The sequence below is a fragment of the Andrographis paniculata genome, unplaced genomic scaffold, assembly GCF_009805555.1.
Source record: "Andrographis paniculata isolate CXL003 unplaced genomic scaffold, ASM980555v1 Contig60END, whole genome shotgun sequence".
Lineage (NCBI taxonomy): Eukaryota > Viridiplantae > Streptophyta > Magnoliopsida > Lamiales > Acanthaceae > Andrographis > Andrographis paniculata.
In genome coordinates, this window is record NW_026137596.1 from 5,900,663 (window position 1) to 5,927,091 (window position 26,429).

The window sequence follows — 26,429 nt, forward strand, 5'->3', positions numbered from 1 at the left end:
TTTTAGGGGGTGGAATAGGAACATAAACAGCACACCCAAAAATACGTAGATGAGATATATTTGGTTCGTGACCAAATACTAACTGCATCGGGGAGTAGCTATGATAGCTTGTCGGCCTCATTCTTATAAGTGTTCCTGCATGTAAGATTGCATGTCCCCAAGCTGAAATGGGTAACATAGACCTCATAAGTAATGGTCTAGAAATCAGTTGCAATCTTTTAATAAGTGATTCTGCCAGACCATTTTGTGTATGAACATGAGCAACTAGGTGCTCTACATTAATTCCAATCGACATGCAATAATCATCAAATACATTTGATGTATATTCACCAACATTATCCAGACATATAGTCTTAATTGGATTATCGAGAAATTATGCAGGTAATTTAATAATTTGGGCAAGCAATCTCGCAAATGCTATATTGCGAGTAGATAATAAACAAACATGTGACTATTTGGTAAATACGTCAATAAGCACTATAAAATATTTAAATGGCCCAAACGGTGGGTCTATTGGTCCACATATATCCCCGTGTATTCTTTCCAAAAATGTAGGCGATTCAATACCTACTTTAACTGGCAATGGCCTGGTTATCAATTTTTCCTGAGTGCAGGCAACACAGGTTAACTCATTTGAGTTTAACATTTTTTGACCTTTTAATAAATGGCCATGTGAATTCTCAATTATTCGCCTCATCATTATACTACCAGGATGCTCAAGGCGATCATGCCATACTTGAAAAACGGTAGTCTTTTGATCTACAGTGAGGTGTGTTTCAACAACACCTAATCTGGCATAATATAAGCCAGTAGAGAGTGAGGGTAATATCTCAATGATGCATTTCCTTTTATCAATGATATTGGTGATCAATAAAAATTCACCATCGGTATCACTCATAGTTTCAATGGGATAACCATTTTTCCAAATGTCATGAAAGCTCAGTAAATTTCTTCGAGCTTTAGTGGCCAAAAGTGCATACTGTATTACAATTTTCGTCCCCGCGGGGAGAAATATAATGGCTTCTCCAAAGCCTTCAATTTGCACTGCCACTTATTGTATTGACATTCATTCTTTCCCTTTTCAAATGGAAAAAATATTTTTCGTGTTTCAATATGGTATGTGTCGTTGCACTGTCAATGAAACACATATTTGCATCATTTTGATTAGCATCTATTTAACCTTCAAATATAAATAAACACAGTATCAATAAGGCAAATATAAGTATTACAAAATGCATTACAAAAAGGTAATATGTGATAATTTAAATATTACAAAATATGAAATTGCATAATTTAAAATGACAAAGTATGTCTGTCACTGGGGATTTGCTAGATCTACGACAAAATCCGCTATATCAAGATGCGTTGTGTCGTAATCCAAAAGATCATCATCGGGGTCATCATCATTATCAACGTGATTAGTTTCGATCTTCTTCCCCTTTTTCTGCAGTGAGGCTTGATAAAGATCGGCTAGGTGTTTGGTTGTTCTGTAAGTATTGACCCAATAGCCTTCAATGCCACACCGATTACAAATGCCGATTTGCCTCTTCTCCAGTTTAGCCTTTTCGGCTATATCCCCATATTGGGGTTTACTCTGCTTCCTGTTAATGTCAAAATCAGGGTGATTGTAAGGGGTATATCGACTGCATTGACTCTCACGACCTCGACCACGTCCACGGCCTCTACCACGTCCACGGCCTCGTTTAGAAAATGTCATGTTCGTTTCAAAGAACGGACTGGAACCAGTGGACTGAGATTGATGATTTTTCAACAGTAACTCATTATTTTGCTCAGCCAATAAAATATATGCAATGAGCTGTGAGTACTTTTGAAAATTTTTCTCACAATACTGCTGTTGCAGCACAACATTAGAAACATGGAAGGTAGAGAGAGTCTTTTCCAATTTATCATTCTCAGTAACATTTTCTCCGCAGAGTTTTAACTGAGATGTAATCTGATGGATAGCAGAGTTGTACTCTGTAACAGTTTTAAAATCCTGCAACCATAGATTAAGCCAATCATGTCGGGCTTTGGGGAGAGTGATATATTTCAAGTGCCCAAATCTCTCTCTCAATTCATTCCACAAATCAAATGGATCTTTCACCGTCAAATATTCGGACTGTAAAGGAATGTCCAGATGGTGACGAATGAAAATAATAGCCTTAGCTTGATCTTGGCTTGTAGCCGTATTTTCATTGGCAATTGTATGAACAAGGCCAATAGAAACCAGATGCATTTCTACATTCAGGGACCAAGTCAGAAAATTATTGCCAGTGAAAGACAGAGGTTTAAAAGAAAATTTTGCAAGATTTTCCATAGTTTAGAAAATAGATAATATAGATAGTATAAAAATAAAACTTACAAAAATAAATAGGCAAGACCCTTCGTGCTGATAACGTGTTATATAAAAAATATAATATGATGTATAAGGATATAGGTAAGTGTTAAATATATTTATGTTTGATTGCTAATGTATGTATGTATTATAATAATCAAAGCATTAAATGAGCAGACAAAGAAGAATGAAAGTGGTAGGCTTTGAAAATGATAGTTGTGTAATTTTCGTGTGTTCCAGTTACACATATATATAGATATTCATGTCCAATAAAAAATATCCATATCTCAGCCTACAGAATGTCTACGAATTCAATGTGTGTATTACTACAAGTAGCTACGTGTTGCATATGTGTATAACATTTTACTAATATTAGTTACTATTATTAGTAGGTCGGCACCATATATAAGAAAACAAGATTGAAATTTGCATACAAAAACCATACAAAACATAAAACTTGACCCCAAACCCAAATTTTAGCTAAAACTGCCTAACGAAGTCTTCTATTGGACAACCTATTAGGAAACATCACAGAATTTCTACTGTCGAGTGAAGCCTTCAATGATCAAAACGAAGGTCTAATGTCTTCGAACAATATTCATACGGTGATACAATTCTACTCACACTCACAATGGCATAGATTCTTCCCCTAAATTATGTTTTTTCCTCCCGAAAAGTCCTTGCGAACTTAGCAAACATGAAGAGAAATATAAACTCTAAAAGTGAAGATCAAGACGGACGGCTAAAATGTGATTATATTTGTTTCTTCGAGAATATCAGAGTTATGAATCTGAGAATCCGTTTTGCTCTAAAGTCAAGTACCAGCAAACCTAAATCCAACATAAAATAATTAATGTGATTATATTCGTTTCTTTTCAAATCTCATCCTTATATGCATAAATATTCGTTAAAACCTACATTCAGGTCATTTCCAAATCATTATTACTTCTCTGCCATATAACCATCATATTCATTTAATCCCTCTCTCACTATCACTTACGCAAAATTATATCACTAAGCAAGTCATCATCATTTCTATTCATACAACCATCATTTTTTCCCTAATATATAAGTAAATTGTCCCATCATCATTTCACAATACATATTCACTTTCACTTATAATCACTGATAATTCCAAAGTTAAGCATATTTTTTACTTATAAAATCTATGTATTACTTAGATTTTTATTTGAAAATAATCACAATATTTAAACTATGACATACTTTATTGACTTTTTCACTTAAGATGATCTAAAAGTTCTTAGTTAAGGTTTACTAACATTTTGGTCTCGCTTAGACGAAATTCAGGCTCAAATTGATCATCCTAAGCGAAGTGACCAAGGCAGACACAATCTATGTTAATCGATGAGAATCCCGCTCAAGCCGAACTCCAGAGGTCAATAAATTTCCACCGCTACAATAAGACTTTGAAGTAAAAGCTATTAGCGCAAGTGAAGTAGATGTCTTTCAACAGTATAACCATTAATTTCCTATGCGCAATAAAGGTCACCTCTTCTTCAGCAATGTGATGCCCTCCTTCTACTGAAGCAAGGACAAAGATCTATACCCACACTTACCAGAAGCAGTGAAGCGAGTGAGTTGGGAGTTATGGGAGTTCAAACAGACTTCAACAACTTAACCGCTCAACTTCCTAACTACCTAACAATTTCAACTGATATCCAGTAGCATCTTAATTGCTCTTCAATTGATGTTTCAACTTTCAACTACTCAACCACCGCCTTGATTTCTCTATGAATAGACTATGATTTCTCTTTGTAAAAAAATGCTTCCACAAGTGTTTTAGAGCGAATTATTGTTGCTACTTCTGGAGTTTGACACAAAGATTAAGGATAGAAAAAGAAAGGAAAATTATATGGCAGGCCATTTGAGTAGATTGCATAAGTCGAAGGACACCACTACAAGTATAAATTAATCTTTTCGTGAAGAGAATTTTTTTTATTTTATTATTATTATTTTTTTGTGCAGGCAAAACAATCATGGTTCGCTGACTTTGCTAACTTTATAACTACTAAACAATTCCTCACCCACAACATTTAGAGGGGAAAAAAAAACATCTCCAGAGGTCAATAAATTTCCACCGCTACAATAAGACTTTGAAGTAAAAGCTATTAGCGCAAGTGAAGTAGATGTCTTTCAACAGTATAACCATTAATTTCCTATGCGCAATAAAGGTCACCTCTTCTTCAGCAATGTGATGCCCTCCTTCTACTGAAGCAAGGACAAAGATCTATACCCACACTTACCAGAAGCAGTGAAGCGAGTGAGTTGGGAGTTATGGGAGTTCAAACAGACTTCAACAACTTAACCGCTCAACTTCCTAACTACCTAACAATTTCAACTGATATCCAGTAGCATCTTAATTGCTCTTCAATTGATGTTTCAACTTTCAACTACTCAACCACCGCCTTGATTTCTCTATGAATAGACTATGATTTCTCTTTGTAAAAAAATGCTTACACAAGTGTTTTAGAGCGAATTATTGTTGCTACTTTTGGAGTTTGACACAAAGATTAAGGATAGAAAAAGAAAGGAAAATTATATGGCAGGCCATTTGAGTAGATTGCATAAGTCGAAGGACACCACTACAAGTATAAATTAATCTTTTCGTGAAGAGAATTTTTTTTATTTTATTATTATTATTTTTTTGTGCAGGCAAAACAATCATGGTTCGCTGACTTTGCTAACTTTATAACTACTGAACAATTCCTCACCCACAGCATTTAGAGGGGAAAAAAAAAACATCTACTAAGTTTGGTAAGGATTATTTTTTGGATGAGTCATATTTGTTCAATATATCAGCGGATGGAATTATACGGCGGTGCATTGCTGAAGCGGAGATTCCGCCCTCCTGGATGAGTGTCATGGTTCCCGTGTAGAAGACTATTTCGCAAGGCAAAGAAAAACAAGTAAAGTATTGCAATCTAGATTCTTTTGGTCTATCATACATAAAGGTACTAAAGTCTTTTCGAAAGCTTGCAACAAATGTCAGAGATTATATTCTATCTCAAGAAGAGATGAGATTCCTCATAAAAGAGTTTTAATAGTTGTCATCTTTGATGTTTTGGGAATAGAGTTCATGGGACTATTTTTGAATTTCTTTAGAAAAGTTTATATCTTAGTTGTTGTGGATTACATGAGCAAATGGGTGGAAATGATCGTGCTCCCCACCAATAATGCTCGCTTAGTCATCCTTTTTCTGAAGGACGCATTATTCCCAAGGTTTGGAGTCCCCAAAATTTTAGTCACTGATGAAGGCATCAATTTCATGAATAAGACATTGCAGGCCTGTCTCGAGGAGTATGGTGTTCGCTAGCATCTGACTACTTCTTTTTATCCTCAAGCGAGTAGTTAAGTGGAGGTTTCAAACAGAAAGATCAAACACATCCTCCATACCACAGTTAACAAAAGTTGCAAGAATTGGAATGAGAAGCTAGATGATGCTCTCTGGGCATACAAAATAGTCTTCAAGAACTTATTGGGATGTCCACCATTGGAACATGAACATCACTTATTGGGCTATTAAGTATTTGAAATTTCATCTACTCCCAGCCCAGAAGAAGCGCACCGCTCGTTTATTGGACCTAACCGAGTTCAATTACCTTACATATAGGAATGCTAAGTTGTATAAGGAGAGAACAAAACTTTATCATGACATTGTAAGAAAATAATTTTTAAATCAAATATTAGCAGAAGCGAATATGATAATTAACAAACCTCCAGTCATTGCTAAAATTTAAATATGTTCATGAGATATTCTTTTTCAAGCAGACGGTAGGTTGGAACCGCGGGAAGATGGTGCTGCCAAACCCTGGAACCCCTAGGAAGATGTTGTCAAACTTTGGAACCCTGGGAAGATATTGCCGCAACCCTAGGATGACGTTGCCAAGCCCTGGCGCTCTCAAACAACGATGGTGTATTCTAATTTTCTGATAGTAGGTTTAGTAACCCGTATGTGAGAGTATTTATAATTAAAAAGAAAAACCGTCCGTCCATCACGATTTTTCTGCCACTTCTCACGTATATTTTGAATGTGATGGACTTAATGGGAGAAAATTGGGCCACAATTTAAGGTTAGTTTAATTATATAAGATAATTCAAAAATAATCAAAATTTAAATATGATTAATTAATTAATTAAACTAACATTCTCCCACTTGGCCCACTCAAACCATCACAACATAACGAGAAACCTTACATATGAATCATGGCGGTAGGTCTTCTATAAACGAATGTTACCTTCCATGTATCACGATATGTCAAGCATCTCAAACTAAATTCACAACTTAATGAATAAATCTTATATTTATTCCGGGTTAAACTTAAGCGATTTTTCTCAATAATAATCAAATATGTGCACAATAATGCGAGAAAACATCAAACTGCATAAGAGTTGCAAATAACAATCTGCGCAAATAAACTACATTGTAAAATCAAGTGCCATACTTGCTATGTGATCTCTCAAATTCTTTAGTGGCATGCCTTTAGTCAAGGGATCAGCAAGCATCAACTTTGTACTAACGTATTCAATGACCACTTTATTTTCCTTGACACGTTATCTTAAGGTTAAATACTTGATATCGGTGTGTTTACTTCGACTCTCACTCTTATTACTTTTAGCCATAAACACCGTAGCAGAGTTGTCACAACTCGATCGGTCTAGAAATAGAGTCAACGACTCTAAGCTCGGATATGAAACTCTTCAACCATACACCATGCGAGCTAGCCTCAAAACATGAAACAAACTCAGCCTCCATACTGGAAGTAGCAATGATAGACTGCTTTACACTTCTCCAAGAGATAGCTCCACCAGCCAACATGAACACATAACCCGATGTGGATTTTCGAGTGTCAATGCAGCCAGCGTAGTCCGAATCGGAGTAGCCAATTACTTCCAAGATATCAGTTTGTTTATACATGAGCATGAAATCTTTCGTACCTTGAAGGTACCTCATATAACATCCCTTTATCATTAGTTGCAAGCAAAATATCATCCACGTACAACACAAGGAAGCAAATACGACTCCCACTAACCTTCTGGTATATATAGTGATCCATGACATTTTCTTCAAAGACGAATGAAGAGATAACATCATGAAATTTCAAATACCATTGGTGGGAGGCTTGCTTCAATCCATATATGGATTTATTAAGCTTACAGACTAAATTTTCTCACATTTCTCCATCAATAGTCTTTTATCCTCTTGAACACACAAGCTCATCAATTCATTGATGGACCATTTATTTTTATGTGTGTTGTAGGATAATGTCCCGCATCCGCATTATGTGCTCGCGCATACCCCTTACACCCGTGAATCTCATGGTGGAGAACCGAATGACTGGCATAATCAATGTCCATCTAGCCTAAATAAAGGAGGATCATTTCCTTCCAGATTTTGTAATTATCACCAGTCAATTCAGGGACATCACACTTAATGTCAGAGAAATTCATAGGATTAAATGTTCTAAAATTAAATATACATGCTTATCAATAAAAGAGACAAGTAAATTACATGTTTTACCAATGTAAACATGTTAAGACATGAATCTAAAGACATAAGACTTGCATGTGGGCTAAAGTTTTACTTAATTAGATTTAAACAAAACCTAACAATAAAACTCAAATTGTGTTCCTTTTCTCTGTGGGTAGATTAAGAAATACAATTTGATATTTTATCCTAATTACTCATATAAATATAACAAGACTCATGTGGGTAGATCTCATCACATTGTACATGATAATTACAATCGATGTCTATTAATGTGATTTCAAATAAATCATGAATAAATGTTTAATTAATCGATGATGCTGTGGCTATTCCCCAATTAAATAAAATTTAAAATAAATCACAAACATCATGAACATAATATGGATTACACATGTCTATAAGCTAAAGTCCTCCGTATGTGAATTTATAAAATAAATTAGCAATCTTATTACAAGTTATCGAGCAACATCAGCAATTGTCTTTGGATAAATTACTGACTCGTCAGTGATAAATTTGTTTTGACAATCAAAAGTAGACAATAAAGTAGAATGTCGAACAATACTCCATCTTTGGACAAATCTATTGTTCACACACAAGTAACCAAATTATCATCACCAATTCAATATCATTAAACATGCATGTAACTACTTAATCGCTGATTTTCTTTTGGGTCAATCAACAGCCTTATAAATTACATACACAACCTTCTAACATATAAAACAAACCGATCTATGTAGCAGAGGCTGCTTTGGCAATATTACTATTTCAACCAATTCAAAAAATATATTATATTATTATTTGTTGCTAATTAAATTCCCCTTATAGAAAATATGTATGTCCAAACAATACTAAATGCAGCGGAATTACACAGACAAAAATACGCCACCCAAAGAGACTATAAATTTGATATGCTAAATAATTATAGTCGAATTTACACAAATGCATACTGTAAAATATATATGTATATATACATGCTAATGAATCCCAAAATTAATTGGACTATCAAACAAATAATAATGAATATTCGTATATTCACAAACTCATATGTGAAAATACATAATAAATATGGCATGACAAGTTATCAATTAATTGAGTATGACCATTCCATAAATTATTCCAATAAGAATAAACAAATAATAGTTAATTAGTTCGCAATTGCCCACCAAATGCAATCGATTGCAGTCAAATAAACACATATGCAAACATTAAATATATAAATAAATAAGCACCCGATTTATCTTGGTGTCAACAAAATTCACATGCATCTAATTTCAATTGCAAAATAAACGCATTATCAACTCAGATTAGTGCAGCAACATGCTTCAATTAAAATAATAAATAAAATAATTGCATAAAGCAACATTTAGAAACAATGCATGTCACAGGATCCATAATTCAAATTCTATCCAAAATATCAATGCCTGTAAATAATAATAATTGAATTCCACGCATAAATCAGAATCAGTACAAGTGCCCTTCTTTCTCTTTTTTTTGAACCGAGATACACTTCTTATATATTCCAACGCACGGGCATCGAGGCATAAGATTCACTCAGCGCGTATAATTTGTAATGCGAAGACGTGATCATAGAATCAATTGAACGTATGCATTAAATATGGATAGTCACATATGTTCCACTAATGGGCGACTTAATTTCGATTAAACATAAATGGATTTAATAAAATATCTCAATAATTCAACACGGAAAAGTTTCTTCAAGGTAATTAATTGCGCATACAAGTTAACACAGATATGAAGTGCACAAAAGACATTACAAAAGAATTTGAACACTCCATCAAAACACAACACAGGAAAAAATCAGAAATTTAATATTTTGCATAAATTAATTTCAAAATAAAATTTACAATTTTCCTAAAAAAACAGAATGAAATTTTCTCAAATCGCAGGATCGGATCTTGATCAAGAAATATCGCAAAGAAATTGTTGAAAATAAAAAAACCAAAATATTTCTAAATAAGAAATTAAAGCGAATCTTGATCAAGACTTTGATGAGAAGAAAATTCAAAGCAAGACAGAGGCAAAAACCTGCTCTGATACCAAATGTAAGAAAATAATTCTTAAATCAAATATTAGTAGAAGCGAATATGATAATTAACAAATCTCCAGCCATAACTAAAATTTAAATATGTTCTTGAGATCTTCTTTTTCAAGCAGACGGTAGGTTAGAACCGCGGGAAGATGGTGTTGCCAAAACCTGGAACCCTTAGGAAGATGATGCCAAACTTTGAAATCCTGGGAAGATATTGCCGCAACCCTAGGATCACGTTGCCAAGCCCTGGCTCTCTCAAACAACGATGGTGTATTCTAATTTTCTGAAAGTAGGTTTAGTAACCCGTATGTGAAAGTATTTATAAATTTTACTATTTTAGTACAATGTTGCTAGTTTATCTTATCATTTTCATAGTTAGGATAATTAGTTTGGTTGTTAGAAATACTGCTTTCATAGTTAGCATTCTCGCTCAAGCGGTAGTTTATAACTTCCTTAGTATAATTAGTTCCCATAAATAGTAACCCTCGCTCAGGCGATTAGCTTATCGCTTGAATAGTATAGGTTTACAATTTTTTAGAATAAATTTATGCTTTTCTATATAATAGTCTACTACTTTAAATAGTTAATTTTATTGTTTTATTATAGGATTAGTTTACATTCTATCCCAAAGGTTAGTTTATCTCTAGGTAAAACAGATTTTCGCTTAAGTAGGTAAATTTTTTTATTGCTCTACATTACTGTTTTTAATAGATTAAAATTTACTGCTCTATTCTTGCTTTCCTAAATTAAATAAATATTTATTTCTGGTACTTAAGAGTCCGACTTTAGTCATGTCCCTACCTGCTCACTTCATTCTAAAAATTGAGGGATGAACGTCTTTTTTCGTTCACCAATTACCACTCATATTGTTTGTTCACTATGTCTCACTTTATATTTATGTAATATTTATATCATAAAAAAAAATATTGGATGAACAAATTTACTAATATATATAAATTTAACTACATAGTAAATTCATATTTATTGGAAAAGATATAATATATATTTTATTTAAACCGATAAAAAAAATGAATAGCTTTATTTGTAACGACGAAATAAATATATATTTTTTTTATTTGAATCATAAACCCTGTTATTCTTATGCTCCATTTGATATTTTTAATTGAAATATTTTAAATCAAAAGTAATTAAAATATATTTATTTAAAATTCACTATCAAATTCATATTTTTAATTATAAAATTTATTAATTAAAAATAATTATATATTTATTTAAAATTTAATTTTAAATTTATATTTATAAAATTGTTGGGTCAGACCTAATGAACCAAAAAATAGGTTTTCATTAGTTAGCGAAAAGACTATCATGACATGAATTCGGCTGAAAGATAGGGGTTATTTGAGATTTTTTAAAATTTAGAAGTTTAGAAAAAGTAAAAAATTAGTATTTGATTTGATGTTTTGTGAGAGAAAAAGTGTATTTGATGTGATATTTTTTTGAAAAATGAATAGTGTCAAATGAGTGTGTGTTGTGTAAACAGATAATTTATGTTTTTATTTTGTGTGTTGAGGAGCTGCGGTAGCTTGTTTTTTTCTTCGTTCAATCCGTCCATAGAAGTGTTTCTTTATCTTTTTTATGTTATTTTAATATTTTGAATTTTGAATATTTTTAGATGAAAAAATAATGTACTATTTTGAATTAAAATAAGGGAAAGTTGGACTAAAATCCATGTCAGTTTAATGTAGTTGCAATTCAATCCCCATTGTAAATTAATTGGACTGCAGTCCCTATTTTTTTTATTAGATATGTTATAACTCCCTTTTTATATTTTTTACCCAATCGCCATTGTATATGCAACGTGCGATTGTTTAATAAATACTTCCAATTTTATAGTATATACATATATTACCTTCCGCTCTACCCCCATTATACGATTAGATACTTCCATTTAAATACCGCGTACCTTATTTTGTGATTTTTTTTTTTAAAAAAAAAGAAAACTACACACGATTTAAGAGTTGAAACCTCCCATAATTTCCCTCACTCCCCGTCTAAGCCCTAGTTCTTCAAAAAAATCGACATTCGCGAACCTCCCGATGATCAAGCAGTAATGCATCCGTTCATCAAAATGGTGAGGAAAACAGCCAACCCGCCGCGATCCCCTAGACGAGTTCAAAGAAGTAAGTGTTTGGTCGAAGTCCTTTTCGATTTTTTATTTTGTTGACAATCGAATTGTATACAGTAGTTTATTCGATTGTTTGGGGTAGAAGCCTTGGTCCCGTGTTTGTATGCCTCGGTTCGGTGATGAGGAGCCCTGGGTGTTCGGTGTTGTGTTTGTTCAACGGGTTTGAAATTGTTCGAATTTTTGGCCAGGAAACCCGATTCGGTGTTTTATTTTGGCACCGATTTTGGGTGATTTTGTATATTTTATCTTTGATTTTGTTAATTTTGGAGATGTATATTTTATTTAGTTACTCGAAGTTGCATATTTTAGTTTTTTTGTTCGATTGTTCGGTAATTAATCATATTTGTGGGTTGCCAAATGCGGTATTATTAGGTACCAGGAGTTTCATTTGTTTGGTTTAATTTGCTAAGTAATATACCTGTAGGGGACTATTGTATACTCATAATGTGTTTTTACGTACTCCTGATAAATTGTGATAAACTTTTAACTAAATTGGAGATTTTGGATAATGTGGAGTGATGGTATTTACTTACAGGCCGGGGAAGGAGTACAAATCGGTAATTAGCCGCTTTGCATTACCATTTTTCCACAACGAGGTGGAGAAACTCAAGCAACAGATGTTGGACGAACACATCAAAGCTATCAAAATGACTCCATTCGGATATTTTTTGGACTGCCCGAAGATGAAGTTTCTGTGGCACCGCCCTTCTTGCCTTCGTTAATAACTTTAGTTCGGAGGTCGTTCAAAATCCGAACTGACATTGAGCTGCCGTTTGAAGCTGAGGAATATTCTGTAGTCTTGGGACTACATGTGAAAAGGAGTCTACGTGACATACAACACATCAGTCGAAAGTGAATGGTTTGTTTGGATTTTTGGGGGCAAGCCGCGTTCTGACACCCTTGGCAAGGTGTTGCAAACGTTGCGTGAGGCTTTATTGTAGGGGCTGGAGCCTTTATTGGTTGTGGATGTTGCTCGTCTTTTTATTTTTCTTGTTTTTGCAAATATTTTATTTTGTTTCGCAAATTATTATGTACCCTTTTTTTTGTTACTGTATGTGGATGACTTGACTGCGATTGGTGACTATGCATGAGGACCTGCAAGTCACCGATATCTCTTAAAATCTATAAGCGACTTTAAGTCCGGAAAGAAATATTTGACAGGCTGCACAGTCTGTTTGTTGGTAAAAAATGTAATATCGGATTTATTAATTTTTTCTAATTATTTTTGTATATTGCACAATATGTCTGTTACTATTATTGTTGGAAGTAATGAGATTATTGTTATGTGCAGGCTTGGTTCAACGAAAGAGTCCCAACCTTGGACAAGCAAGGTGCCTACCAAAGGTACCGCGGCTCTTTTGGTGGCTGAACAGTCTTGGTCCGATCTCCAGGGTTCATGCAGTGACTGAATTATCATCCCTGAAATGAACAGATATTCAGAACTTTTATCGAATAGACACTGAAAAGAAGTTTGTTCGTGCAATCTGCGATGCTTTGGAGGTAAGTGCATTATTCAATGTTGTTACCATTGTAAATGGATAAAATAATTTCTTATATGACATTATTAAAACATGCTGCAGGAAGCAGCTCAAAAAATTGCGGTATTGAAGGTGGAGCTACGGAAAAAAGATGTTGCAATTGCGAAACTTACTCGTAAACTGCAAAGAGCTAGATTTAGTGTTGTCGAAGAGAACAGTGAAGCTGAGTGCGAGGATGAGAGTGATGGCGAAGATGAGGGTGATGCAGAGTATGGGGAGGAGACAACAGACCGGATGGATGTGGAGACAAAGAAGAAACAATTGCAGGAGGATGAGGAAGATCAGACAGATAAGGACTCGAAGGAAGAGAAGCACGGTGAGGAGGAAAAGAAGAAGGCCGACGGGGAGGAGAAACAGGGTGAGGAGGAGGAGCAACAAACTGAGGAGAATGAGAGTCAGGCTGATGAGAACCTCAACGAGACAGTGGAAGAGCGAATCAATACCGAGCGACGAAGCAAAAACAAAATGGACACTTTTTTTGCCCAAATTGATCCTATAAACGAGTCGGATGATGAAGGGGTTGGTAGCCTACAAGAATTTAACCAACTAATGGTCATTTACCGTAAATTGCGCCTCCAGATGTCAAGGTAAGTTAATTAATATAGTAAGTACATTTTGTAGGTCGCAATTGTTTATCTGTTGAATGATTGTTTGCTCTGTTGAAATCATAGCCGGCCGATGAGTCCGACAGTGAGACTTGTAGCAGGGCCTCAGATCCATCAATCATACGTGCTGTAATGGCACGTAAGGATCGGAAGAGAAAGAAAAAGCCTGAATTTATGACACCCGTATCAACATCGCGAATTAAGAAAGCCAGAAAAACTGGGAGGGCCAAAGGAAAGTCAGTGGCTAACGTCATAGATCAGCAGGTACGTAGTTTGATACAAATACCAGTCGTCTGGCTTAAAATACTTCGGACAGATTCTTAAATACCCAGGGTTTTTTAGTTAATACTTGTACAATAAATACAGATGCCTACGGAAACATGATTATCTCCATTGTTGGTTCATGAACTTTTTGTTTTCGGCGACGATGGGGAGTCAGATGCTACCGTTGGAACAGACCATGAAGTAAAAAATTGAGAGATATATCACAATAACGACAGCTACTGTGGGAAGGGGACCTTATCTGAGGATGAGACGAACACTATTGAACAATTTCTCGCGTCATTCACCGTCTGGTATTGCTATTCACTATTACGGCTTTATATATTTTTCTCAATTGATGTTTTTATCCGTTTGAGGCTATCATTTTGTAGGGACAATGTATGGCAGCAGGGCGTCGTGTTCGTCTCGTCTGATGCGGTGCTAGAACTACTATTCGACCAAACTGTGAAAGGCGAAGTGATCGACGCGTACCTATATCATTTATGCAGCAGTGAATACCAGCTCCAGCACAATCTGCAGGTGTGGTGTTGTTGTGTGCCATGGATTGTAGCGGTGAGTATCCTATTTGGAATTTTTACGTTCAGTATTACAAATCACACTTTATTATTGTTTTGATTGCTTTGTTTGATTTTCAGAAGGCCGTGAACCATCGCTATCACAACCAAGCAGGGTAGAGAAACAGCCGACCATCAATAGGTGTAATGTGCTCGCTTTTTTTCAACTCGATGCAAGTGACCATATGCCAGGAGATCGCTGGAATCATGGACAAAATCCGATATGGGTGCCGGTATATATTTCTACCGGTACACACCCGGTTCCACTGGCATCTCTGCATATTGGATACCGTCAATCACGTTGTACTGGAGTGTAATTCGTTAGGCGACCCCTTCGGCCAAGGGAACGCAAAGAAATTTGTACGTCTGTGGAATAATTATAATTAATTGCCTTTGGGTAGACCGAATTCCTTAACAAAAGAGTAGCGTTATTTGTGCAGACACAATTTTTATCGTTGTACATGAACGCTGCACAACTATGGCCTATGCTGAGCGACATGCCCGAATACATTAAATGTCGACATCAGGGTGACACGCTGGACTCCGGACCTTTAGTCTGCAAGTTCGTAGAGTGTTATGCGCGGGCGGGTCCGGATGTCAATCTCGTGGACGTCCTTGGCGAGGACTTCGGCGATGTGAATAGCTACTGGGGCACGATTGCGGCGAGGATATTGAAAGGTCCTCCATCTGATTCGTAGACCCCAATGGAAAAAACAGGGTAAGTTAACATATGTAATGAATTTAGATTGATTTGGAAAGTTCTTACGTTGTGTTGCGGGGTGATGGAATTGGTTAATATCTTCAAATTGGATTGAATTATCTGCTAAATGGGTTTGTTTAATTATCAAAGGGAATAAACATTCGATGATACATGGAACTACATCGTTGATGCCCCGAAAATAATTTCATATACCATTTATGTCGCGACTAGTGCTCCTCTCACATCCTTTTAATACTCATAACACAGACGTAGATACCCATTTATAGCTTTCATGTGCCTATAGTAAACTAGTATGTATTTTCATTTATATATTACATGCTCCAATCACATTCGTTTGTGGGACCCGCTTTTTTTCTTTTTGCACTGATCACTGAAATAGCGTTCACTTTGAATCAATTCAACCGTGTCGGCGTTTCTCGTGAAACCCTAGTGAACGCCATATTTTAATCGACCGGTAAAACTGCAATGGTTTGACCGTTAATTAAAATCAAACACTATGAAAACAACATGATAATATAACAACAAAATACTTGTGTGGGACATGGGTGTCTGGTAACTGCGTGTGTGTCAACTTCTAATAAAAAATTATAACTCCATATTATAATCAACTATTTCCTGCGGAGTGCTAAACAACACGTGGTTAAGGCGGTGTCTACTCCTATACCTACAACTACAACACTAATACCCGCGTACGCATTCTGTGTACCTCATTCAGCGAGTCCGGTACTCGGCTCACATGCATACATAACGGAGTCATAAATACAAATACCCTATATTATCTATTATGTACCTACGACAATAGCTTTTATATTTCCGTTACGATTTCAAATGCTCTGGTAACCTGTGGGTGGGGACTCGGCCTTTTCTCTTGAAATATTCACCAAATGACACTAAGAGTGCATTGGCTTAACCATGGTAGACATGATAAAACTTACAGCGTTTACCCGTTAGTTGAATTCAAACACAATAGAGTAGACATGATAATATAACCACAATATAGTTGTGTGGCACGTGGAAGTCTGGTACTTAGCTGTGTGCCGAATTTTAATCAATACTACACCTCCAAGTTATTATACGGTAATACAATTTAAATACCGTAGAAACAACATGAGATCTAGTTTGTACTCGGACCGCAACCTTATATATTGGAATCATTGATGTATATACCCTCTATAAGCTACTGCGTACTTATAACAACCATGACATTATACTTCAGTTGCGATTATATATGCCCTGGTTACTTGTGGCTGAGGAAACAATCTTTTTTTTACTTGAAATAACATGTATTTACAATTGATGGTTAAACAAGTCATCAACAAATACTTAAGTTGTATGACATATACAGTTGGTTAGTATGACGAGTTTAATACAAGCCAAACCATTTTATACATGCCTCAGACCAATTCGGGTACGTGGTTATAATGTGTAAGAAGTGGTTGCACATAGCAACAACGATGAGATTTAATCAACAACTATAACTCCAAGTAATTACCAAAAAATATAATATAAATACCGTGGAAACAATTAGATATTACATTAACCATCCGTCCCTACAGAGCTAAAGCATCAAATGCCTCAGTACATGAAAAATATACCTGCAAAATATAACTACGAACCTTCACAACTTCATTATATACCTGCGTGAAAGGGCTACATACCACTTACTACTGCAAATAAGTCGGCGATTCCAACCGGTTATATCCTAGAGACACAGAAAAACAATTACAATATACCTATTGAATACAAACCTACTGTCTTAATATATACTTTTGGATGCCAAAAAGATATACAATGAAAAAAATGTTCGCTAATTTTCTCGTTGCTTGTAACTTCTTCTATTATGTCCGAGAAACCCACAACGGCCACATTCTTGTGGATTTTTTACCTGCTGGGACTCGACTCGTCGCTTCTTTGGCCGGCTTGGTTGGACGGACGATGGAGGAGGGTGAATTCGGTCCGCCTGAATTTCAACAATCACGTCCATATCATATGTTGGTACGGGATTTATTGGTTCTTGGTATGTTTTTATGTAGCATTCAATGCTATAGTAAAGATCACAAAAATCATGAATCGACATATTGTATTTTTCAATGCAAGCGCAAGCATGCTTGCAGGGCAATCTGAACATTTTCCATTCTCCACACGAGCATTTTCGCGCCTTCAAATCGACTGCGTATCTTTTATTACAATTTGTTACCTCGAATACGGTTTTAGAGGATGAGCTGCACTATAGCCGTCGAGACGCCATGTACGACAGTGCCAACTTGCTGTCCCGTTTCGGACAGAGCCTCCATGCATTACCTCCGACTTTTCGCGGCGTTCATTCATCATTACCATCACTTGCCTTCTAATGGTATCCAACATCCCAACAAATGGCATTGACCTCGCGGATCTCACCCAACTATTCCATGACTCATAAATGTTATTATTAATTATTCCCCAACGAGTGCCTCTGAATAGTGAGTTTGCCCAACATTCTGGGTGTGATTGGGTAATGAAGTTTCGGGCCAATGGCATCGATTTGACCACAGAACTAATGCGGTTTTTTAAATCTCTCCTCAACGGAGCATAGGGCCTTGTTGAAGACAACGGTCCATCGTTTTTTATTATGCATTGGGTATCTCCGTATAACCTAAAAAAAGACATTTCTTGGCTGATCATAACCATTGATATTCATTACAAATTAATATTGACGTACATATACCTGGGTACGGAAGTTGTCCACTAAGTGTCGGAGACAGTACGCATGATGTGCTCCGGGAAAGACGCATGAGATTGACTTTAGTAAACCCGAGTGCCGATCCGAGAAGAATGTGTACTGTTTCCAATCCGTACGCCCTCACATTCTAAAATAGTTCGCAGCTTCGAGCAAAACCACTCCTAATTTTCATCATTTTCTGTAAACACCGCTGCAAGTCAACAAATAAGAACACAAATAACTATAAATTTTTCCAGCGTATGATGGTACATACGTGCCTAAAGAAAGCATACCGGAATGCTCTAAGGGTATTCGAAACAATATTGCAGGTAAATATTTAACAAACAAGAGATCGCATGGAAAATAACACATACGAACAGCTATACCCAATATTCTAACAAAATGACAACCGTAGGTAATATCAAATTACGTACCAGAAAATGCTAAAGTAAACATCCCATTATCCCAATCCACTGCTATTGCACTTAGCTGACACCTTTTGTGTTTGTTTTTTATGTGTGTCCCATCAAGAAAGAGTAGGGGTCTTCAATCCCTTAAAAAACCCAGCCTGCATGAACCTAAACAAACAAAAAGACGCTGAAAATGTTTGGTTGCCCGCTCAACTTCGCAGTCTATAATATTTTTTGGATTTGACTCTTGAAATGCATGATAGTACCACGGAAGTTGTGAAAAACTGTCTCTACCTCCACTATTAATTGCCCTTATCTCATTCTCCTTGCCACTCCATGTTTTATGATATTTCACATCAATCCCATAATCTATTTGGATATGCTCCCGGATGTCGGATGCTTTATACGCTAGCATAGAGCGTATCTTATCTTTGTAAACTTCAGAAATTCAGTTCGCATTGGCTGTTGGATGATCTCTTGATTGCAATAGACTCAAAGTACATGTGTGATGTAAATTGCAGTTACGAATGCTAAATGATGCATCACGAGCATGGAATGTGCATAAATACGCCAACCACAGCCTTTGTCGATGCACACCACAATAATTCTGCTCGAATCATTCTTTTGGTACTTGAAGTGTTTCTGAGTGGCAATAGAATAATTCTTCAATAACTTTCTAAACTCCTGCGGTCCCTTAAATGTCTGACCTTCCCCGACAATGCATCTCTGCATTGAAATTAGACTAGTACTTTTGTCGGGAATAAAGATACCACATGTGCCATCTTCGTTTAATACCGAACATTTGGCCTCGCCCCTGCATTACAAATACAATAATAAGAATGAAAATTCTATCAGATATAAGTAATTCTAATTCTATATGGTAATAAATCTTTTCTTCGTAAATAGAAAACATGGGTACCCATCTTACTCAACCGAGTATGTCCACGGTGTATACGGTTACCTATCATGTCATCCAGGGTACTTAAAGGAACAACTGCATCTATTCACCGTAGCAAGCTACATGATGCAGTAAATGCCACGGGCTACGGAAATTTCAACGCATGGATCATGGTACACCTACCTAAACCGGATTACTAGAGGATACTGAAAGTGGCTTGTAAGAAGGAGTGAACATCTTTAAATACCTTCAAGATGTTATATCCCCACTACATATCTTTACAATCTCTTCAGTGGTTTGTTCTGCATCGCGCTACTACAAAATCGCGGAGGCGAATACTTACTACCTATAGACAACATCGCAGCAAAATACCACAGTATTGTTGTATGCCAATATCATGAAAGAATTATTACTAACGTAGCCGATAAACAAAAGGTAGGTAGCTTCTTACCAATCTTACATATCAAAATTCAAGGATATGCATCATATCAACTAAAAGTTTGTATATAAATAACATGCTTTTAGATGTGTTGAACATGAATACATAAGTGCTTACAAGTTGCATTCTTTCATAAGGCACAATTGTGACTGTATTCTATGACAAAATTGATTAAAGATGAATAAAGAGTACTTAATTATAAAAGATGAGTAACGTACTTGCGTCCAACCCTGCTTCGGGGAGGCACGCTCTGGTGCTCGCTCCTACACCGTCCAATCATATCCACAAACATTATCGTTAACAAGATATGCATTTTTCACATATTGGCGACATCATCGTCATACAATAACGTCACGTAGCTTTTTCGAATAGGTGCAATATATTGGAATTTTACAGCATCAATACTCACCTTATTCTATCTTTTCGATAGATCACGGCAAAGATCCTCTAGGATGGTGCCCTCTTCTAAACTAATTACATGATGCTCACCTTCGTACGAACAGATAATTAATAATTTCAAACTACATTGCTCCATGTCCATCGGAACCTAACGATCCAACCAATGGATGTATGAACTATATTAGGTCGTATGAGCAACTTAACAATCTTACACAAAATACACTAAAATCATATGTTCTTACGAAATTTTAATAATGTCTTGATCCTCAATAGCAACAAATTACCCATTTCACAAAATAAATATTACCCCTAAACCCTGAATAGCAACAGAATTTCTTATCAAAATCACCCAAAATAATACCCAAATATTTTCTTCCAAATAAAAAGTTCCCAACTAATCCAAATGATATCTATACAAAAATACACATGGTAAATCTAATTTCACCGGAGAACAAGAAAGATAGGCCACTACGGAGGATGATCCAAGGACAACGACCGTGGATCTAGGCCAACCAGAGAGCAGTGTTGACTTGGAGATTGCCGGGAACAGCCTTCGGGAGTTCTTCGACCGAATCAACCGACCGCCGACGACAAGGAACCGGAGCCGGTGAGTACCCTAGAGAGTTTTTCAATTGAACCGGACGACAACCAGCGATGTAAAATCGGGCGGATGACCTCCGCAGGATGTTGCTTTCGAGCTCACGGAAGAGGACAACAGATTGAGAAGGATTTTCGCGCGAAGAGAAACCGAACGAAGAAAAAGAGAAACAGGGAGGAAGAAGAACGAAGAATGGAAAATGAGGAAGTGCAAACAAATCTATTACAATTAGGGACTGAATCTCAATCAATATAACGGAAAGGGATTTAACCTCAGTTCACTGTTAAAATATTTGTAAAATACTGTATTTTAAAAGTCAAGAAGAAAATAAAAATGTAATATTAGGAAGAATTGTTGTGTATATTTAAGATGTCTTTCATTTAACATTTTAGAATACTTACTCGTGAATATATTTAAACAAATATATAATTACATACATTAACACAATATAATATATATTTATTCATTCATAAAAAAAATCTTGTTTATGAAAATGAATTTACGGTTAATAATATTAATAATAGTAAGTACTATTTTTTAACATAAAAATAATTATTTATTTTATAATTGTTATATATATATATGAAAAAATACATACAAACAAATCCTTGTTAGAATACAAAATAATTTTTATCCTTTACTATTTAATTTATTTATTTTATATAAAAATATAATATACTCTATACTCAATATTATATTTATTTTTATTAAATTGAATTTAGTATTAAAAAATTATTAAATTTGTAGTATTAGATTGCATTAAAATATTTTATAATTTTAATATCCGATATAAGTTTGAAGTTTATCCTATCAATATTGGTAGTATTTCAACCGTAACGATTAATTAAAAAACCTAAAAAATATATAAAAATAAAATAATGTACTTAATATATTTATAAATAATTATTTAAAAAAAAAATCATTGTTGTTCAGCTCAGTTTCAAATTAATCAAATTATTTAATCCTAAATGATCAAAACTACAATACAAGAAATTGAAAAATAAGTGAAAGAAAGCCAAAATGTAACTAGACGACCCAACAGCCCCAAAGACGCCAAGATTCAACCAAATCAAAATATTCCTCATACAAACCCACAACTCAACGAATTTTAACACATATTTTTACTATTTAAATTCTTTCTTCACTCAAAAAAATATTAAACCAAACAATCATAGGCTGTTTGGTTCAAGGATTTGATGGGATTCATGGGATTTGGATTTTAAAATCCTATGAAATCCATATTTGGTTAAGAAAAAAAAGGTGAAATTTAAAATGATGGGATTTGAAAAAGGGGTCTAAAATCCTACAAATAAGGGATTTTTTTTTAGGTACAATTGGAATTAAATCCCCATTCCCATTAGCAGATTTAAATTCAGTCCCTAATACTAATTTTTTACACTGCACTCCCCCCTTTACAAATTTCCGTCATTCTTACTCTCTGCCCATACCAAATTAATTCTCAAACCCACTCCAAATCGTTGGTTAAATTCGTGCGATTCTTTTACCACAGAATTGAACTCCGGCGATAATCGACGATGTCGGAAGCCTTTGATTTCGACTGTCAGCCCCATCCTTTTGGCGCCACAACCCGGCGATAAAGATCGAGAAAGGAGATCGGAGAAAGTTCGGCGCGATTTTGTCGCTGTCCACCGATGGATCTCTCTGTCGTTGTTCAGTGTTATTTTTGTGTAGATGTAAGGAGAATCGGTCGCTGCCGATCAATGTCCGAGGCTGGTCGGGTCTGTTCGGAGGAGAGCTGCTGTCCAGCCGCGCCAAGCCGCCGAGTCGATCGATTTCATCGATGCAAGAATTGAAAATTTATTCAATTCCAGAGAAAGTGAGTACAATTATTTAAATTGTCCTTAACTAGATGTGTTTATTTGCATTTCTTCTTTGGATTTCTCTATTATGCCTTTCGTTTTTACGATGTTAATTTTAATTTCGATTCGGTATTAATATTGATTTGGATTTTATTTGAATTTTACTTCCGCTATTTATTTTGTATTTTTTATCAGGTTTGTTCGAATAAACTTATCGATCCGGGATATATATTCACAATGATCATCCTATTTTGCAGAAAAGTTGGAGCACTCAGGTGATTCTTTATTGTAAAATTAAATGTATTGACCCTAGTAGCTTAATCTCGAACGGAAGTAATTGCAATTTTTTTGGGAAGAATTCAGTCAATGTAATAATAAAAAAAGAAGTTGAAATTACAATTATTGCTAAATCTATTTTCACCAAATAAGTTTGTGGTCTCGGTTGGAATTGAAAATTACAATTAAAACACAGAATATCGAGTGTTTGTTTGGTTTCTATTTATTTTCTCGTTTTTTTGTATTTGGGGAGGTGAGTATGGTGTATTACATGTGTTTGATTACATTTCGAACTTAAGTATGATGGACTCTAAAATATTCATATTTATGTTGATATGTATATACACCACCCCCACAATTAATTGTGCAGATTCTTGTCTTTTGGATTGGTTTGATTGGTGCATATAGGATGTTGTTTTACGTTATTTTGACAATTGATTGTGTAGAAAATGAAACCAAAATGCTTTAGGTTATGATTTTTAAGTACATAACCTTTGTATGGTGAATGAAAAGAAATTAATGCAAATAATTTGGGGAACAACTTATTCATATGTATGCAACTTGACTGAAAGAAGCATACCTCAACATTTTCTAATCGTAGATAATGGATGGCAACAAATTGGAAGTGAGGTGACGGAAAACTCATATTGTGTAGTTCAAGAATGAGCTCAGTAAGTAAATAATTGGGTTTTGTCATATAATAAATTAATCAAAAATATTGTTTATATCTTGTACTCCTAAAGATTGCATTGAGTTTCTTCTACAGTCTAATGTTGCTATTATATAAAAAAATGTTGTGGTGATTGGTAAAAGTAACATTGATGGATTGCCTGCAACCTTACTTATTCGGGTATTGATATATATATTGTATATATAATTATAATTGATCTTAGTCTAGTAGATTTAAATTAGTGCGTAAAAATATTATATTTATGTACTCTAATTGTGCAATTAATTATATAATCACATTTGTTTCCCTAAGTTACTGAACATCAATATTTTATTCATTTATGGGCAGAAACATCATACAAAAGTGATTATTCTTCATCCACTACCGAAAATTCAGAACAAATTTGCCATGAAGCTGATATCTTAATTGCAGCCGCAGAAGTACTCAACTTGGTATGTGGTACTTGGTTAAAGCCATACGCAATTGTTGTATATATTTTAAGGTGTAATTTTTTATGTTGATAGGATGTCCGTCAATCATTTCTTTGTAATTACTTTTGGTGTGCTAAACATAATGTAATATTGTACGTAAATATAAAATAGTAAAAGTGCTGTTGCATTGAAGCTCTTTTTTAAATTTGATATATTATGATAGATGAACGAAAATTGCAGGTATGTGATGATGATTTTTTATATATGATTTGTTGACAATAAAGGTTTCTGAAAATGTAACAGGGGTACATCGGAGTTGTGTTGGAGTACTTGCCTGCTCAACCGAGTCACTATTTTTTAAAATGTTTCTAACTGATTGATATTTGAGTTTGTGAGTGTGTGACAATTTGGATTATTATGTTATGGGTAAAAATATTTTAGAAAAGATGTGTTTATCCTATTACACAAAAAACACTTGAAGTCCTAGTAGTAGATTACAACTCGTGTTTTCACTTGAATGTTGTTGTGTGTGTTATGGTGTGAATTACTATGTAATAGGTCTAAAGATTTTTAATTTGTGGCTGTAATTATTTACACTAACAACTAATATAATTTAACTTAATTATTTATGACTTGTTTAACCATCTACAAGTGAAGGTTGGATTATAATTGTACGTATATCATACAATATAACCAAGTTATTTCTCACTTGTTTAGTAATCTATAATAACTATATGTTATTTATCTTTTCATACAATTCAAGGTATCGCGGAAATACTATCACGATGAATTTATCATTTTTTACCGACAACAAGTGAATATTTTGAACAATAAACGGTCTGTTTTCTAAGCACAGGTTATCAGAGTATATATACTCGTCATTGAAGCATATGATACCACTATTATAGGTATGTAAGATTTGTGACATGGTATATCGGTATTTGATGCAGGTATGTAAGTATGTGCTTCGGGCACAAACATCGACACTCAAGGTATGAATAATGATTGCTTAGGTATTATTTGTATAGTAGCAAGTATTCGTGAGTATGGTTGATTTTAGTTGATCTACTGATGGAGGAGCCAATTCACAAACTCGGTGAGAGTACTTCATCTCTGAGCCTTGTTGGAAAAAATTAGACATGGTACGGTTATATTCGACAACTCATGCCACACTTTTCAATGGCAAGACCACAAAACATGTAGGACTACAAAAAATATAATTTAACTAAGTCATTTATGACTTGTTTAGCCATCCATAATATATATGTGTTGTTTACATTTACATACAATTGTGGAATTCACATAAATACTATTATGATGAATTTATTACTGGTTATAGATAATAATTAAATGTTTTGAACCGAGAATGATTTGGTTCCCAAGCACATGTTTTCAATGCATGATTTACTAGTTATGAGAGCATATGAGATACTAGTTCCATGGTATATTGGTAAAAGACTTAGGTATCATTTGATGCTAACCTGTGTGAAGGAATGACATGTTATAATTTTATATTCAAAGTTTGGGCATGGTACATTTATATTTAACAACTTATGCCATATTTTTCAATAGGAAGACAACAAAGCATGTATGAATAACAACCAACACAATTTAACTAACTATTTTGTCTTATTTATCCATCTATAGTAAATATGTGTTGTTTACCTTTACATATAGTTCTAGGATTCGCGAGAAACTATAATGATGAATTCATCCATGGTTACTGACACAATTGAATGTTTCAAATTGAGAATGATCGGTTTTTAAGTACAAGTTACCAAGGCATAAATACTCATTACTAGAGCATACGAAATCATATTGTATGTAAGTAAAAACTACTTAAGGGTAGTTGATATTTAATGAAGGTATATAAATATGTGTTCTGGGTACGAGCATTGACAATCAATGTATGATTGATGGTTGCTTAGGTAGTATTTATGTAAAAGCAAGTATCTTTGAATGTGGTCGACTTCAGTCAATCCCTTGACGGATAAGGCAATTAAGGAACTTGATGAAAACATTTCTTCTATTAGCAATTCTTCACTTCATTGGT

At 34.7% G+C, this 26,429-nt stretch overlaps 2 protein-coding genes across 2 annotated transcripts; one reads left to right on the forward strand and one right to left on the reverse strand.

The window, feature by feature from the left end:
• Positions 1-1,315: 1,315 nt before the first annotated feature.
• On the reverse strand, positions 1,316-2,236 carry LOC127259539 (uncharacterized). The gene is made up of 3 exons (XM_051286918.1): positions 2,105-2,236; positions 1,868-1,996; positions 1,316-1,750 (listed from the first exon to the last, which is right to left on the reverse strand). The coding sequence occupies exons 1-3, from the start codon at positions 2,234-2,236 to the stop codon at positions 1,316-1,318; spliced, it is 696 nt and encodes a 231-aa protein (XP_051142875.1).
• Positions 2,237-12,555: 10,319 nt separating this feature from the next.
• LOC127259540 (uncharacterized) lies at positions 12,556-15,714 on the forward strand. The gene is made up of 10 exons (XM_051286919.1): positions 12,556-12,725; positions 13,329-13,381; positions 13,470-13,537; positions 13,618-14,127; positions 14,247-14,444; positions 14,694-14,755; positions 14,834-14,981; positions 15,098-15,132; positions 15,209-15,329; positions 15,457-15,714. Exons 1-10 carry the CDS (start codon positions 12,556-12,558, stop codon positions 15,712-15,714), a joined length of 1,623 nt encoding a protein of 540 aa, XP_051142876.1.
• Positions 15,715-26,429: the final 10,715 nt, after the last annotated feature.